Here is a 17,767-nt window from a genome sequence, read left to right as displayed (position 1 = left end):
CAATCCTCCCACCTCAACCTCCCGAGTAGCTGGGACTACAGGCACGTGCCACTGCACCCAGCTTAATGTTAAACTTTAAAAAATTCCACTGTGGTTTACAATAATTTTATTAAATGTAAAAAAATACCATTGAAATGTTTACTAGAATTATGTTGAACTTATAAATCCAATTTGGAAAACAGTGACATCTTAAAAATAATCAGCACTTCCATCCAGCGCATTTTTTCAAGGCTTTATGTCTTACAGTAAAGTTTTAGAATTTTCTTTATATAGATCACATAGTTTTCTGGTTTCAGTTATTCTTAAAGGAGTTTTTTGTTGTTGTTCTGAATAAGATCTCTTTTTCCATTTATATTATTTTGTTATTAGTGGATTTTAATATATCAAATACAGGGTTAGAGCTGTCACTAGGATTGCCATTAAAAATAAATCTAGGCCAGCCATGGTGGTTCACACCTGCAATCTCACTCAGTGCTTTGGGAGGTAAAGGCTGGCGGATCCCTTGAGCCTGGGAGTTCGAGACCAGCCTGGGCAACATGGGGAACCACTGTCTCTACAAAAAATAAAAAAATTAGCCAAGCATGGTGGCATAAGGCATAAGTTCCATCTCCTTAGGAGGCTGAAGCACGAAAATCTAATAAATCTAATAAAAAATTAGCTGGGCGTGGTGGTAAATGCCTGTAATCACAGCTATACAGGAGACTGAGGCAGAAGAATTGCTTGAACCTGGGAGGCAGAGGTTGCAGTGAGCTGAGATCGTGCCACTGCACTCCAGCCTGAGTGACAGAGCAAGACTCTGTCTCAAAAAAAAATAAAAATAAAAGTACATCTAGAACTGGGCACAGTGGCCTATAGTCCTAATTATTATACTTCAGAGGCTGAGGCAGAGGATCATTTAATCCCAGGACCTTGAGTCCAGCCTGGGAAACATAGGAAAACCTTATCACTAAAAAAAAAATTTTTTTTAATTAAAAGAATAAAAAACCTAGAGTAGTGCTCTCAGTCTTCACTGTGCATCAGAATCACCTGGACAGCTTTTAACAAAGAGCAATGCCTGCCCCCCATTCCCAGAGACTCGAATTTAACCAGTCTGGGGTGGAAGCCAGGCATTTTTTTATCTATTAATAATGTTTTTTGTTTTAACCTGTCAATAATCTCAATTTTTCCTTCCTTTACTCCTTTTATAACTTCCAAAATTATGTTAGATAATGCTGCAGAAAACATCTTTCTTGATTTCAACAGGAATGCCTCTAGAATTTTACCACTGAAAAAGATGTTGGCCTTTCATATGGAATAAATCATCTTTCTGTTAAGAAAATATTCTTCTATTAGTTTTTGTTTTATTGTTTGAGACTGAGTCTCACTCTGCTGCCCATGGAGTGCAGTGGCGTGATCTTGGCTCACTGCAATCTCTACCTCCTGGGTTCAAGCGATTCTCCTACCTCAACCTCCCAAGTAGCTGGTATTATAGATGCCCACCACCATACCTGGGTAATTTTTTTTTTTTTTTTTTTAATTTTCAGTAGAGACGGGGTTTCACCATGTTGGCCAGGCTGGTCTCAAACTCCTGACCTCAAGTGATCCGCTCGCCTGGGCCTCCCAAAGTTTTGGGATTACAGGCGTGAGCCACCACACTTAACCTTCTATTAGTTTTTAAAAGAGTATTTATAAGGGAAATCTCTTGGCTTTTCTTGAGAAAATTATGTTTTGTTTTGCTTTCCTTATTTGACCTAATGGTATTAATAAATTACCTACAAATTTAGGTTTAAAATCTTTGCTATTTCTTATTGTGTCTGAAAACTTTATACACTTAACAATATGTCAAACAAAGATTTTTCTAGTAGGCTTAATTCTTCCTAAATCATTAGAGATCACTTTAACATAAACAGTTTGTTATTTTATTTTTATTTTTTGAGACAGAGTCTTGCTCTATCGCTAGGCTGGAGTGCAGTGGCGTGATTTCGGCTTACTACAACCTCTGCCTCCTGGGTTCAAGTGTTTCCCCTGCCTCAGCCTCCCGAGTAACTGAGACTACAGGTGTAGGCCACCACACCTGGCTAATTTTTTGTTTTTGTTTTTTTTTAGTAGAGACGGTGTTTCACCATGTCGTGAGGTCCTGACCTCACAATCCACCCGCCTCGGTCTCTGGGATTACAGGCTTGAGCCACCGCACTTGGCTAGTTTGTTATTTTTATGAGGTTCTCTCAACCTGTCAACACTGGGTGATGGTTTGGTTGACAGACTGAAGATATGCTGTATTCAATAAAGAGCAGAACTGTAAAAAGGCAAAATGGAAAATCCACACAATTGATCAGATTCTAGTGAGGAGGCAGCTCCCTTCACCATTTGCTGATAGATACCCTCACCTGGGCAGTGATAGTAAACAGCGTACTCCACACTTCAAGTTGTTACCAAGTATAGAATTTCAGGTCCCCTGGGTGGCAAAAGCCCGGTCTGATGCCTAGAAGGGTCTTCCCACTGTCAAGTCTACCATCTTGGATTCCCAAAGAATTTACTTCTTTGAAATGTTCATGATTAGTAAAATAGTCATACAAACATTGTAAAGAATCCATATGTCAATACTATGAGCAAATGATTATAAGCTCTTGTGTATGTTTCTAGTCTTACCTTCTAACTATACATACTTAAAAAAAAAACAATCACTCATATGGGATATAAAGTTAGGAGTTTAGGAGTTATTTTACCTTCATGCTGACTATTGCAACTCGGAGGTTCGTCCCACCAAGATCAACGGCCAAGGCACTTAGAGTTTCAAGAATATGGTCAATATCTTGAGAGATATTCTCCTTCACAGGAGGGAAGCAGAATTTCTTTTGTAGTGGCTCTTGAAGATCAATAGATTTGAGAAACTTCAAAATCCTTGGAACAGCATTTCCATCCCCATATATCTTTGAACTGCAATATATATACAAAAAGTCAATTAAGTTCAATGTTTCTGCCACATATGTTAAATGGTAGTGAGGGCATAATATAATGGAATCTGAGACTTCAGGTAAAAATAATTTATGTTTCTTCCTAAAATGACATCTCCCTGCCATGTGCAGTGGCTCATGCCTATAATCCCAGCACTTTGGGAGGCCAAGGCAGGCAAATCACCTGAGGTCAGGAGTTTGAGACCAGCCTGGCCAACATGGCAAAACCCCATCTCTACTAAAAATACAAAAATTAGAGTGTGGTGTTGCAAACCTGTAATTCCAGCTGTTCGATAGGCTGAGGCAGAATTGCTTGAACCCAGGAGGTGGAGGTTGCAGTGAGCTGAGACTGTGTCACTGCACTCCAGCCTGGGCAACAAAGCAAGCCTCCATTTCAAAAAAAAAAAAACCAACAAAATACATATTCTACATTGGAACCTTTGGTACAATAATAATGGGTATGATATTAGCAATCCCTGTCTCCCCAGCAACTAAGGGCCCATAGGCATAAGAAGGAAAGCTCTGTTAGGATGATTAAACAGTGACTGTAGCTCTAAAATGGTACCGAAGGTAGCTTCCCTTTTAAATCACTCAAAAAAAAAATGATTTCTACTCACCAAGGGTACTGTTTACCAAACTGAAGGTGCAGTGCTTGCAATATTTTGTCTTGGGTGTCAGCATCCCGGACATGAAGAACATTCTCCCCTAGGTAAAACCAGTGACACGTTACAAGGATTTGGAAGTGGGAATATCCAAAGAATAAGGAAATTATCAGTGTATTATGCTCATAATTAGACCTAAAACCCACCTGACTTTAGATAAATTTTTTGTTAGGGAAACATCAACTTTTCTACTGTATACCTTTTAAATAACTCTTAGCAAGATTTCAGTATATCAAACACTTAAAGGCACTAGTGTCCTTTATTCCCAAAGAGAACAAATCAAGTTTTTGTTTATTGAAATAAATAAGGTGGATTAGCCTGGCATCCACTTACCATTTGCCTAGTCATCTATCAGATCCATTCTCTTTCAACCTGTCCTGTCTTCCATCTACTCAGCCAGCGGTTCACTTGGCTGGTCAGGCAGTCACTTTCCCTCCAGATGTTTCCTGACCAATATGAGGGAGTAAATCTAGTAAAAATGGCCACGTTCAATGAGCTTGGCTAAGTAGAGAAGAGTGGACAAGTAGCAGCTGGAGAGAGGTGTGGGGTCAAGAAAGGGGTTGCTTTGTGTTGTTTTGTTTTTAAGATATGAGAGGCTTAGGCATGTTTAAATGATGAGGAAGTGAAATAGAGAAGGATGAGAAAAGATGACTCATGGATAGGTAGGCAGGAATGGTAGGGACTGAGAACACAAGTAGAAGGATGAGCAATGGACAGGCAGGAGAGATGGCCACACCCACACTCTGCTATAAAGAAGGTAAGATGGAAAGGATGGATGGGCATGTATGTTTATATAAGTTTATTTAAGTGTGGTGGCAAGAAGTACAGAGACCATGTTGGCACATGGTTCAACTGTCTTTTCACATCTTTTTTTCTTTTTTTTAATTTTTTTTTTTTTTTTTTTTTTGAGATGGAGTCTTGCTCTGTCACCCAGGCTGGAGTGCAGTGGCATGATCTCAGCTCGCTGCAACATCTGCCTCCTGGGTTCAAGCAATTCTCCTGCCTCAGCCTCCTGAATAGGCGGAATTACAGGCATGTACCACCACGCCCGGCTAATTTTCTTATTTTATTAGAGATGGGGGTTTCACCATGTTGGCCAAGCTGGCTTGAACTCCTGACCTCAAGTGATCCACCTGCCTTGGCCTCCCAAAGTGCTGGGATTACAGGCGTGAGCCACCACGCCCAGCCCTCCTTTCACATCTTAAATGAACTCAGCAGTATCCACCACCCCTTCCTTAAAACACTATATTTTGGGGGCTTTAATTATAGCATACCCTCCTTGTTTCCCTCCAACCTCACTGGTGTTCCTCTGCAGTCTTCCTTGCTGGACCTCCCCTCTTCACCAGAGCTCTAAAGATTGAAGGGCTCCAGAAGTTGGTCCTGGGCTCCATTCTCTGCCCTATTTACAAGTTTTAGAGACAGGATCTTGCTCTGTCACCCAGGCTGGAGTGCAGTGGCACGATCACAGCTCATTGTAGCCTCAAACTCCTGGGCTTAAGTGATCCTCCTGCCTCAGCCTCCTGAGTAGCTTGGACCACAGGCACATGCCACCAGGTCTGCCTAATTTTAAAATTTTTTTGTAGAGATAGAATCTCACTATCTTGACCCAAGCTAGGGTTGAACTCCCAGCCTCAAGCAATCCTCCTACCTTGGCCTCCCAAAGCACTGTGATTATAGGCGTTGAGCCACCGCACCTGGCCTTAGTCCCTGGGTTTTAAATGCTATCTGTGGCAGAGTGCCATTATCCTCAATATCTTTTCTTCATTCTAGAAACAATTTTTAGCCAGGCAAAGATTATATTCTGTCTAGTCCAAGTATAGTGGTGTTTACAACTAATTGATCACAACCAGTTACTTCTCCCCAGGCACTGCTTCACTTGACTAGCCTTAAAAAGAAAAAAAAAAAAAAAAAACAGACTTGGGCACAGTGGCTCACATCCATAATCCCAGGAGTCTGAGGCCAAGGTAGGAAGAATCACATGAGTCCAAGAGTTTGAGATAAACCTGGGCAACAAAGCAAGACCCTGTCTCTATAAAAAACATTTGTAGGCCGGGTGCGGTGGCATAAGCCTGTAATCCCAGCACTTTGGGTGGCCGAGGCGGGCAGATCACCAGGTCAAGAGATCGAGACCATCCTGGCCAACATGGTGAAACCCTGTCTCTACTAAAAATACAAAAATTAGCTGGGTGTGGTGGTGTGCGCCTGTAGTCCCAGCTACTCGGGAGGCTGAGGCAGGAGAATTGCTTGAACCCGGGAGGCGGAGGTTGCAGTGAGCCGAGATTGTACCACTGCACTCCAGCCTGGCGCCTGGTGACAGAACAAGACTCTGTCTCAAAAAAAAAAAAAAAAAAAAAAAAAATTTGTAAAAACATTAGCCAGACATGGCTGGGGAGGCTAAAGTGAGAGGATCACTTGAGCCCAGGAATTCAAGGTTACAATGAGCTATGACTGCACCACTGCACTCTAGCCTGAGGAACAGAACAATACCATCTCAGACAAAAAAAAAAGAATATATTCTTCAGCTTGCCTTGCAGCCAGATGTGGCCATGTGACTAAGTTCTGATGGAAGTGAGAAGAAATATTTGCAACTTTCAGGTCTTGTCTTTAGAGGAAAAGGCATCTTCTCTTTTCCTTCTTCCAAAGGCTAAAACAGAGACTTGCAAGCAATAGCTAGAGAAACCACTGAAAAAACAGATGGGGGCTAAGTCTGATGATTGTGGAGCTGCCATACCACTGAGAAACAAAGAACATCTAACTTATTTAACCTATTGTTATTTAGGGTCTCTCTGTTACACAGCCAAACTGACAATACATCATTTCTATACCAATGACTCTCAAATTTCTATCTCCAACTCTAACTCTCCCTGGAACTATCTAGCTGTTTACTAGCCATGTCTGCTTTGATATCTAACAGGCATCTCAGACTTCATATGGCCATAAAGAACTCTTAATTCAATCCCTCCCCAAATCTGTTGCTCCCTCAGTATCCCCATATCACCACCCAATCAGAAATCTAGGCTTCCTTGTTGATTCCTTTCTTCCTCTCACCTCCACATCCAAGCATCGGCAAGCACTATGACAAAACCCAAATCTAACTTTTCTCCATCTCTAATATTTCATCAAAGCCACTATCATCTCTCATCTGAGTAACTGAATCAGCCCCATTACTGGTCTCCCTCCTTTTATTCTTGCCCCCCTGACATTCCATTCTCCATGTTAGCAACCAGAGTGATCTTTCCAAAATGCAAGTCTTGTCATGTCATTACCTCCCATCACACTTGGAAAAAATTCCAGATGATTTACCCTGACTTACATGCATCTGCTTCCTTCTCTAACGTCATCCGTATCACTCTGCCTCTTGCTCACTACTCTACAGCCACATTGGCCCTTCCATTTCTCAAATACATCAAGTTTGTTCTCACCTCACAGCCCTCACACTGGCTGTTCCCAGTGCCTTTCCCTGATCCTCACATAAGTGACTCCCAATCTAATGAAGCCCATCATATACCTGGTGTTACTGCAGGCACAGCATATAGAAATCCTGATATTTTTCTTATTTCTTTTGTGTACGTCTATCATCTATCTCCCCTCCCACTAGAATGAAAGTTGCATGAGAGCCCAGCTCTTCTTGGTCTAGTTTATTGCCAAATTCCAGTGCCTAGTACATTGTGGGTGCTTACTAAACATTTTCTAAATGAATGAATTGAGGAATTTGAAAATTTCCATCTCATGGCTTCCATTTTCTCTATGAAGCAGGGAGTAAAGTAATATGCTGTGAATGAGAAGGAAAGAAGATCTAAATATAGCAGAAGGGTGGCAATTATAAAGAACGGGAGAAAGAACAGAGCTAGAACTATCTCCTTGGTTCCAGTCCAGTTCTTTCTCCTTTAACGATACACATTTTTCCATTACAGCGTCCGTTAAATTCCACTGTATGTAAACAGGATTAGAACTTGAACTAATGTTATTAACAGGATCTAGCTCAGTTAGCAAATTCATTAATAATAATCCTACTTATACTTAAGGGGCACTTTACTTAGAACTACCATACTCTAAAGTACTGACTGAAGGGATTCTATATTAGGCCCAGAAAATAAAAGACTAGCATTCATATATTAATGCAATAGTCAACCATATTCTCTCTTAAACACAGACATGAAAGACCACAATTAAGAACCACTTAGTGCTAATTGATATTACAATGGCAATAAAATATAAGTAGAGATCTAAAATATTTGGTCATCACTGTGTGCTATTTATCAACCATAGATTTTAGGCTTCAATTGGTTATTAACCTCACTCACTCACTTGTTCACAAAATATATGCTCAGCACTGATATATGCGTACCTTATAATAACTCATGTATGTATAAAGCCTAGTCAGTTGAAGTATAAGCAAAGGTAAATACCTGTTTCTCTTCCAATCTGACGTGTTCCCAGGTTGATCACAGGTGTTCCAAAAGCTCCCACCTCTCGTACCCCACAGCTGCTATTCCCGATCATACAACCAGCATGAGCAACCAACTGTATAAACTGGTCAAATGGGACGTGTTTAACTGCACGAAAATTGGGATGATGCTCAATGCCCTTCTTCCGCATCACTCGAACCATCTCTTTGCTCCCTATGAAAATGAAAAGAAGCAATTGGTAAATGGTTTGTGAGATAAACCATTTTCATTGGCAAGTATAGCCCACATAAAGAAATCTCCCTAAAAAACCTCACATCAATTATTAGGGAAATAGTAGTTTTGACTACTGAATTTTTCAAAGCCCTAGTAAAAACCTTTACCTTAAACGGTTAAGAGGCTAAAAGCAGGCCAACAGCCTGTATCTTAACCTGAGAGTTCGCAAATGGAACACTCTCAGGCTCCACACACCCAAGCTGATCAGAGAGCCTCTGCCCAGCTACGCTCACCTTTACACTAACAAGAACTCAATGGGATAGCACTCCCATTTATGTGGACTAAACTCCAAGAAAATACAGGTACATTCTGACACTGTGGCTTATATTTTAACTGTGTGACTTAATAAAAATTTAAAGATACATGAAGGGGAGGCAATATTTAATGGACCTCTGCTTGCCTCTCAACTGACCCTCTCCTAACTACCCCATACCAAGGGAGGAAAACTGCTAACCTAATTGGGTAGCAGGCAGAATTATGACCACATCATGCTCATCAGTGGACAGGCGCCACTCATTTAACCAAAGCTGTGCATGCATGCATGCTTCTCAATCTTTTTAACTTTCACTGTATAGCAAGGTAGGTAAATGGATTTGGGGTCTCTCTGGAGAAGGCTTGGCCACTTCTCCCGATATACAGTCTTGCCAGAGCATCATCTGTAATTATTGTGTACAGGTTAAGCATCTCTTATTCGACATGGTTGGGACCAGAAATATTTTGGGTTTCAAGTTTTTTTTTTTTTTTTTTTTAATATTTCTTATTCTGTTATACTTACCAGATGAGCATCCCTAATCTGAAAATCCAAAATCCAAATGTTCCAATAAGCATTTCCTTTGAGTGTCATATTGGCACTCAAAAAGTTTGAGATTTTGGAGCATTTCAGATTTCAGATTTTTAGATTAGGGATACTTAAACTGTAGTACATGGCACACCAGTGCCACTACTATTCCAAGATTCAGGTTTAGATTCCGTTGAAAGCTCCTCTTTGGCTTTAGGCCTCAATAATCCATTTTCCAGAGAGAGTCCTATACTGGGGCACTGGGCACTGAGCCAGATAATGATAAAGTGATGCCTTGATTCTTATTTTCCTATTGTTCCCTGGGTATATCTTATCAAAAACCCTGTGGAGGGTAGAGGCAAGTGGCAGCCATGACTTAGATATGCCTGGGACACTTTACTTTCATAGAGAAAAAATACCTCCAATTCTAAAGTACATATAGTCAGGAAAGTGTATTATAAACAGAATATATCATTGACAATGAATATTGGACAAGAGAGATACATAGTTATATTACAAACATTTATACAAAATTTAAAGGATCAGAGAAGAAGAAATATTAAAGTTTCTGAAATACTGATTCATTACCTGGAAAAAATCTGGGTTGGGTATTAAATGTTTTTCAACTAATATCCTACTTTGTTCTCCCTCACAGAAAAGATTATTCAAGGGATCACTTGACAGGGGTTCTTTCAGGGTAAGGTGGTGATATCTTGACATTGCAGAGAAAGGGTTCTGTCTCCTTTACCAAAAAAAAAACCCTAAGAATTCAGCAATAAGTGGTATCAGCTAACAATAACCAGTACTTGGAAATTCTTCAGTGTTAGGCTCTGTCCTGGCATTTCTCATTAATCTCTCATACCCTCATTAACTCGCCTAAGGTCTCAGCAGTACCAAAATCGATAGTACCATCCACCAGTAAGCAAGTGATCAACCAAGGCAGGCTTGAGGATCACTGGTTGGGACTGGCTGGGGACTCCAGATTTAAACTGTTTCAGCTCAAGATTAGACTTTAAGGTATAGGTAATATAAGTAAGAAAGCAAGCAAGAAATAATATTAGTGGCTGATTTACTTTTCTAGAGCTACTCTTTCACTTTTTTTTTTTTTTTTTTTCAGATGGAGTCTCACTCTCTGTCACCGAGACTAGAGTGCAGTGGTGAGATCTCGGCTCACTGCAACCTCCACCTTCTGGGTTCAAGTGATTCTCCTGCCTCAACCTCCTGAGTAGTTGGGAATACAAGTACCCCACACCATGCCTAGCTAATTATTGTATTTTTAGTAGAGACAGGGTTTCCCCATCTTGGCCAGGCGGGTCTCGAACTCCTGACCTCAAGTGATCTGCCTGCCTCGGCCTCCCAAAGTACTGGGATTACAGGCGTGAGCCACCGCACCTCGCCATCTTTCACTTCAACTTCTAAGGTTTATGTCTCTTGACTACTGTGGTTTCTAACTGGTGGAAACTGGAGGGAAAATATTAGTACTAAACATGAGACTAAAGTAGAGAGTAGACGGGCTATTTTTATTGTTAAGTTTCTACTGGACTTGGCAAAAACATTACAAACTTTTTCAGCTATAGCAAAATTGGTAATCCTTTGAAAGTTGGAATGCATTTCAGAATAGAGGGCCCTTCAATGATAAGATGAGCAAAACAGGAAGGCAGTTAAAAGAAAAAGTAATAGAAACTTAAAATTTGAAAAAGTAGGTGGCATAATTTCATTTTCAAGTTCAATTACCTGCATCAATATTTGGAAACAGAACTAGGGTCCGCTTGTTAAATGAGATAAGTGCATCCAATGTTAATTCAAACATTTTTATGGAATGCTTAATGTCAGTGGTCACAGGGTGCTGTAGTGCAACAATGTAATCTTTAGATTTTACATCATCACCTGTTTAAAGAAAATCAAACCACATTGCTTCATTAGTTAAGAATCTTAAAAGAGAAAGAAGCAAATTCTGGAAGCAAGACCCTAAGTTTGTGCTTTTAAAAATTCTAAGATAGAAACAGTTTGTCATACTCTGAGCAGGGCATCCAAATTAGACTCAAACGATAAGAACTTAACAGCAACAAATCCATGGATTCGGCAAACAACATTTTACAAAGATATGCTGCCACAAACATAAAATATAACTTTAAATAGCAGGCACTAGAAATTCACTGTTTTAAAATCCAAACTATTCCAAAGCACTTGAAAAATGTGACTCTTCCCAATTTCTAACTAATGTTTTGAATGAATATTCAGCAATATCAATGAATAAATATGTTGTAGATCAGGGCATTTTGAGACTGAACAAGCATTAAACGTATTTCCTAGAATGCACAGGAGCTTCCCCGTACCATCACCTACCAGATTGAACAAGTGGCAAGTGTTTCTAACGCTGTTAAAGGACTAAAGGGTTTCGCTTATCCCTAAGCTGGGATCCCAAGGACAGTTCTTCAGCAAAAATTTAAAATGTAAAAAGTTTAGACTAACAGTGCTATGCCAAACAACACAAGGTATTTATCAACAGGGCCTATATTATCCCATAAAAAGGGAGCTCCACTCACTTTTTTTTGAATAATTAAAATCATTTATTTATTTTTCCATAAGTTATTGGGGTACAGGTGGTATTTGGTTACATGAGTAAGTTCTTTGGTGGTGATTTGTGAGATTTTCCTTTCCTATTGTAATATAATCTAGATTAAAAATATACAAAATCTCTTTGCTTATTCAATTTTCTTTTTCTGTTTTCTTTTGTTGTTCTTTTTTTGTTGTTGTTGTTTTGTTTGAGACAGGGTCTTAATCTGTCACCCAGGCTAGAGTACAGCAGTGTAATCACAGGTCAATGTGCACCCATCATCCAAGCAGTATACACTGCACCTTATTTGTAATCTTCTATCCCTTGCCCCGCTCCCCTCCCTCCCACTCTTCCCCTCAAGTCCCCAAAGTCCATTGCATCATTCTTATGCCTTTGTATCCTCATAGCTTAGCTCTCACATATCAGTGAGAACAGATGATGTTTGGTTTTCCATTCCTGAGTTACTTCACTTAGAATAATAGTCTCCAATCTCATCCAGGTCACTGAAAATGCTGTTATTTAATTCCTTTTTATGGCTGCATAGCAATCCATCACATATATAACACAGTTTCTTTATCCACTCATTGATTGATGGGCATTAGGGGTGGTTTCATGACTTTGCAACTGTGAATTGTGCTGCTATAAACATGCATGGGCAAGTATCTTTTTCAAATAATGACTTATTTTCCTCTGGGTAGATACCCAGTAGTGGATTGCTGGATCAAATGGTAGTTCTACTTTTAGTTCTTTAAGGAGTCTCCACACTGTTTTCCATAGTGACTGTACTAGTTTACACTCCCACAGCAGTGTAAAAGTGTTCCCTGGTCACCGCATCCCCACCAGCATCTACTGTTTTTTGATTGTGGCCATTCTTGCAGGACTGAGGTGGTATCCCATTATGATTTTGATTTGCATTTCCCTGATCATTAGTAATGCTGATCATTTTTTCATATGTTTGTTGGCCATTTGTATATCTTCTTTTGGGAATTGTCTATTCATGTCCTTAGCCCACTATTTGATGGGATTTTTTTTCCTTCACAATGTATAGATTGTGAAGATTTTCCCCAACTCTGTGGTTGTCTGTTTACTCTGCTGTTCCTTTTGCTCTGCAGAAGCTCTTTAGTTTAATTAGGTCCCAGCTATTTATCTTTGTTTTTATTGCATTTGCTTTTGGGTCCTTGGTCATGAAATCCTTACCTAAGCCAATGTCTAGAAGGGTTTTTCCAATGTTATCTTCTCTAATTTTTATAATTTCAGGTCATAGGCTTAAGTCTTTAATCCATCTTGAGTTGATTTTTGTATAAGGTAAGAGATGAGGATTCAGTTTCATTCTCCTACATGTGACTAGCCAGTTATCCCAGCACCATTTGTTGAAAAAGGTGTCCTTTCCCCAACTCTATGTTTTTGTTTGCTTTGTCGAAGATCAGTTGGCTGGAAGCATTTGGGTTTATTTCTGGGTTCTCTATTCTGTTCCATTGGTCTATATGCCTATTTTTGTACCAGTACCATGCTGTTTTGTTGACTATGGCTTTATAGTATAGTTTGAAATCCAGTAGTGTGAGGCCTCCAGTTTTGTTCTTTGTGCTTAGTCTTGCTTTGGCTATGTGAGCTCTTTTTTGGTTTCATAATAATTTTAGAATTGTTTTTGCTAATTCTTTGAAGAATAATGGTAGTATTTTGATGGAGATTGCATTGAATCTGTAGATTGCTTTTGGCAGTATGGTCATTCTTGCAATATTGATTCTATCCATCCATGAGCATGGGATATGTTTCCACTTGTTTATGCTGTCTATGATTTCTGTCTTTTTTCTTTTCTTTTCTTTTCTTTTTTTTTTTGAGATGGAGTCTCACTCTGTTGCCCAGGATGGGATGCAATGGCACAATCTTAGCTCACCGCAACCTCTGCCTCCCAGGATCAAGCAATTCTCCTGCCTTAGCCTCCCACGTAGCTGGGACTACAGGCATGTGCCACCACACCTAATTTTTGTATTTTTAGTAGAGTCAGGGTTTCACCATGTTGGATAGGCTGGTCTCAAACTCCTGACCTCAAGTGATTCGCCCACCTGGGCCTCCCAAAGTGCTGGGATTACAGGCATGAGCCACCACGCCCAGCAAAAACGTGTTTTGTGCCGGGCGCAGTGGCTCAAGCCTGTAATCCCAGCACTTTGGGAGGCCGAGGCGGGTGGATCATGAGGTCAAGAGATCGAGACCATCCTGGTCAACATGCTGAAACCCCATCTCTACTAATACAAAAAATTAGCTGGGCATGGTGGCGCGTGCCTGTAATCCCAGCTACTCAGGAGGCTGAGGTAGGAGAATTGCCTGAACCCAGGAGGCGGAGGTTGCGGTGAGCCGAGATCGCGTCATTGCACTCCAGCCTGGGTAACAAGAGCGAAACTCCGTCTCAAAAAAAAAAAAAAAAAAAAAAAAACAAAAAAACGTGTTTTGTTTTTTTGAGGCAGAGTCTTACTCTTGTCACCAAGGCTAGAGTGCAGTGGCACAATCATGGCTCACTGCAGCCTTGACATCCCAGACTCACAAGCAATCCTCCTACCTCAGCCTCTGGAGTAGCTGGGACTACCGGCACACACCATCACACCCAGCTGATTTTTGTATTTTTTGTAGAAACAAAGTTTCGCCACATTGCCCAGGCTGTTCTCAAACTCCTAGGCTCAAGTGATCTGCCCACTTTGGCCTCCCAAAGTGCTGGGATTACAGGCATGAGCCACCATACCTGGCATGATTATTTTCTATTCATTACAAGTTTTCCAGAATACATATAGAGCTAACGGTATAATCAGAACAGAATCCAACAGCGTTTCATTGGAAGCATATATAAAGGAGAGACTGAAGAGACAGAAGATTGTTCCACCAGCATTATCTAGATGACCCCTTGATGACTACAAATCTGTCCAAAGATAAGAAATATTTAGAATGAGCCAGGTGTGGTGGCTCAGGCCTATAAACTCAGTAGTTTGGGAGGCCGAGGCAGGAGGATTGCTTGAGCCTAGGAATTCATGAACAGCCTGGGAAACATAGTGAGACCCTATCTCTACAAAAAGTTTTAAAAATTAGCTGGGCATGGTGGCACATGCCTGTAGTCCCAGCTACTCAGGAGGCTGAGGTGGTAGGATCACTTGAGCCCAGGAGGTCAAGACTGTACCACTGCACTCCAGACTGAACAACAGAAATAGGTAGAATGGATTACGTTAATAGTAGGAAAGCCCAATTCCTTTCCTATTGTAATATAATCTAGATTAAAAATATACAAAATCTCTTTGCTTATTCAATTTTCTTTTTCTGTTTTCTTTTGTTGTTCTTGTTTTTTTTGTTTGTTTGTTTGTTTGTTTTGTTTTGTTTTGTTTGAGACAGGGTCTTAATCTGTCACCCAGGCTAGAGTACAGCAGTGTAATCACAGGTCAATGTAGCCTCAACTTCTTGGGCTCAAGTGATCCTCCCATCTCAGCCTCCCAAGTATCTGGGACTACATGCATGCACCATTACACCAGCTAATTTTTTTTATTTATAGAGACAGGGTCTTGCTATATTGCCCAGGCTGGCCTTGAACTCCTGGGCTCAAACAATCCTCCCACCTCAGCCTCCCATAGTGCTGGGATTACAAGGTGAGCCACCACACCTGGCCCAACCAAATCAATTTTCTATTCATTAATTTTATAATTCAATAAATCTGCCTCTTAGAAATGAAAGGTCCTAAATAAAGAATTAGTCCTGATTTGTCTCCTAGGTATACTTACTGTAAATTAACCAACTGACATTCTGTTTGTAAATTTTTTCTTTAACCTCTGATTAGCAAAAGATAATTTCTAGGAAGCTAGAGCACTGATCATTGAAAATTTTGAAACTTAAGGCTTATTTACAAAAATAATGCTACAACTATGACTTTTACTTTTTAATAATTATCATCATAATCCCTTATATTAATGAGTACTTATGGCTTACAGTTTCCAACATTCATAATCTGAGTATTCCAACAATTGTATAAGAAAAGCATTAAAAATAAAAATGACCATTTTGCCATTGTAGTAAAAAAGTTTAGAAAATCAGGCCAGGCACAGTGGCTCACACTTGTAATCCCAGCATGTTGGGAGGCTAAGGCAGGCAGATCTCCTGAGGTCAGGAGTTCCAGACCAGCCTGGCCAACATGGCGAAACCCTCTCTCTACTAAAAATACAAAATTAGCCAGGCATGGCAGCACATGCCAGTAATCCCAGACACTCGGGAGGCTGAGGCTAGAGAATCGCTTGAACCTGGGAGGTAGAGGTTGCAGTGAGCTGAGATCTCGCCATTGCACTCTAGCCTGGGCGACAGAGCAAGACTCTGTCTTTAAAAAAAATACATTCAGAAAATAAAAAATAAAAACACCCATAATCCCACACCAGAAATAAATATAATAAATGACTTGGTGTACATACTTCCTAACCATTCCATTGTTACAGTTTTTATTAAAATGGCATATTACGGCTGGGCGTGGTGGCTCAAACCCATAATCCCAGCACTCTGGGAGCCCAAGGTGGGCGCATCACTTGAGGTCAGGAATTTGAGACCAGCCTGGCCAACATGGTGAAACCCCATCTCTACTAAAAATACAAAAATTAGCCGGACATGGTGGCGCATGCCTGTAATCCCAGCTACTCAGGAGGCTGAGGCAGGAGCATCACTTGAACCTGGGAGGCAGAGGATGCAGTAAGTCGAGATCATGCCACTGCACTCCAGCCTGGGCAACAGAGCAAGACTCCATCTCAAAAAATTAAATGAACAAAATAAAATGGCATATTACACATATAATTTTATAGCTGCCCCCTTTGGCATATTAGGATCATTCTTATAACTAAATATTCCCCCAAGATGTTATATTTAATGGATTAAAAGCAGTCCATTGAATAAATATAGCAGAGATTTTTAAGAATCAATCCATTAAGCCTATTTTACAGAAAAGGTGAACCTCAGAGAGGTAAAGTCATACCATAGGGCAAGGTTTATGAACTAAAACCTTGGCCTTCTCATTGCTAACAGAGATTCTAGCCATAACAGTTTCGAAAAGGGTTGAAATATATGCAACATTTTCTGACAAAAAACAGCCATTAGACTGACTAAAGTCTGAGATACGTACCTAGCCACATCCGAATGATGCTCATGTAGTCTTTGTTCTTGGCTGAGAGGAGTTTGTCATAGGAAGGGCAGCCTGCCAAAAGGATGCGATCATGGTCCTCACACATGGATATCAGGTGCTGCTCTGCACTTCGGGTGCAGCACACATGATAATGAGCCAGTTTTGTTATGGCATGTCTGATAGAGTCATCAATGGTCCCACTGACTTCCCCACCTTCAATGTGAAGGATTCGGATGTTCATCAAGGCAGCAGATGTAGCCAGAGCCAGGGCATCAAACCTGTCTCCATGAACAATCATGATATCAGGCTTTAGGCGATTAAGGACATCTGGCAGCTTCACTAGGGCCAGACCTACTGACTCCACCATAGCTGCCTCATCTTCTCCCCTCACAATTGTGTGGAGCCTGGTGTTAATGTCAAAGTCATCTTGTTCAATCATTCGATATGTATTTCTAAAGCAGGAGAGAAATAAAGATATAAAAACATGTTCTTAAACACAGAGCCATAACATACAAAGAAAGCAATCTAACACCAACCCTGAAGTGAGAAATATTAAAATAAATTGAAGTATAACTTACAGACATAAAAAGCATATACCATAAGTGTATACAGCCTGATTAAGATTCTTTTTTTTTTGACATGGAGTCTCGCTCTGTTGCCCAGGCTGAAGTGCAGTGGCGTGGTCTTGGCTCACTGTAACCTCTACCTCCTGGGTTCAAGCGATTCTTCTGCCTCAGCTTCCTGAGTAGCTGGGATTACAAGTGCCTCTCACCACACCCGGCTAATTTTTTGTATTTTAGTAGAGATAGGATTTCACCATGTTGACCAGGCTTTTCTCAAACTCCTGACCTCAGGTGATCTGCCTGCCTCGGCCTCCCAAAGTGCTGGGATTACAGGTGTGAGCCACCACGCCCAGCCAAGATTTTTACATGAGTACTCTTGTAGCTACCATCCAGATCAAGATATAACACATCTAGCACCTTGGAAGAATCACTTGTGCCCCTTTCCAATCAGGACCTGGAGG

At 40.6% G+C, this 17,767-nt stretch overlaps 1 protein-coding gene across 3 annotated transcripts in view; it reads right to left on the bottom strand.

Moving 5' to 3' along the window:
• Positions 1-17,767, bottom strand: part of GNE (glucosamine (UDP-N-acetyl)-2-epimerase/N-acetylmannosamine kinase) — a 47,872-nt gene that overhangs the window by 9,174 nt on the left and 20,931 nt on the right. For 2 of the 3 annotated variants that reach the window (XM_012463364.3, XM_012463365.2), the window contains exons 3-7: positions 16,744-17,195; positions 10,790-10,942; positions 8,005-8,217; positions 3,551-3,638; positions 2,706-2,916 (exon numbers count right to left, since the gene is read on the bottom strand). In XM_012463364.3, coding sequence (XP_012318787.1) covers positions 2,706-2,916; positions 3,551-3,638; positions 8,005-8,217; positions 10,790-10,942; positions 16,744-17,195 — 1,117 coding nt within the window. The remainder of the gene's footprint in view (positions 1-2,705; positions 2,917-3,550; positions 3,639-8,004; positions 8,218-10,789; positions 10,943-16,743; positions 17,196-17,767) is intronic. The other variant, XM_064380011.1, reaches the window with a different exon arrangement.

The sequence above is a fragment of the Aotus nancymaae genome, unplaced genomic scaffold, assembly GCF_030222135.1.
Source record: "Aotus nancymaae isolate 86718 unplaced genomic scaffold, 86718_ANA_hifiasm-v0.15.2.pri h1tg000003l, whole genome shotgun sequence".
NCBI classification, from domain to species: Eukaryota; Metazoa; Chordata; class Mammalia; order Primates; family Aotidae; genus Aotus; species Aotus nancymaae.
The sequence above is the reverse complement of the archived record's forward strand: the minus strand, read 5'-3'. Positions and strand labels throughout refer to the sequence as shown.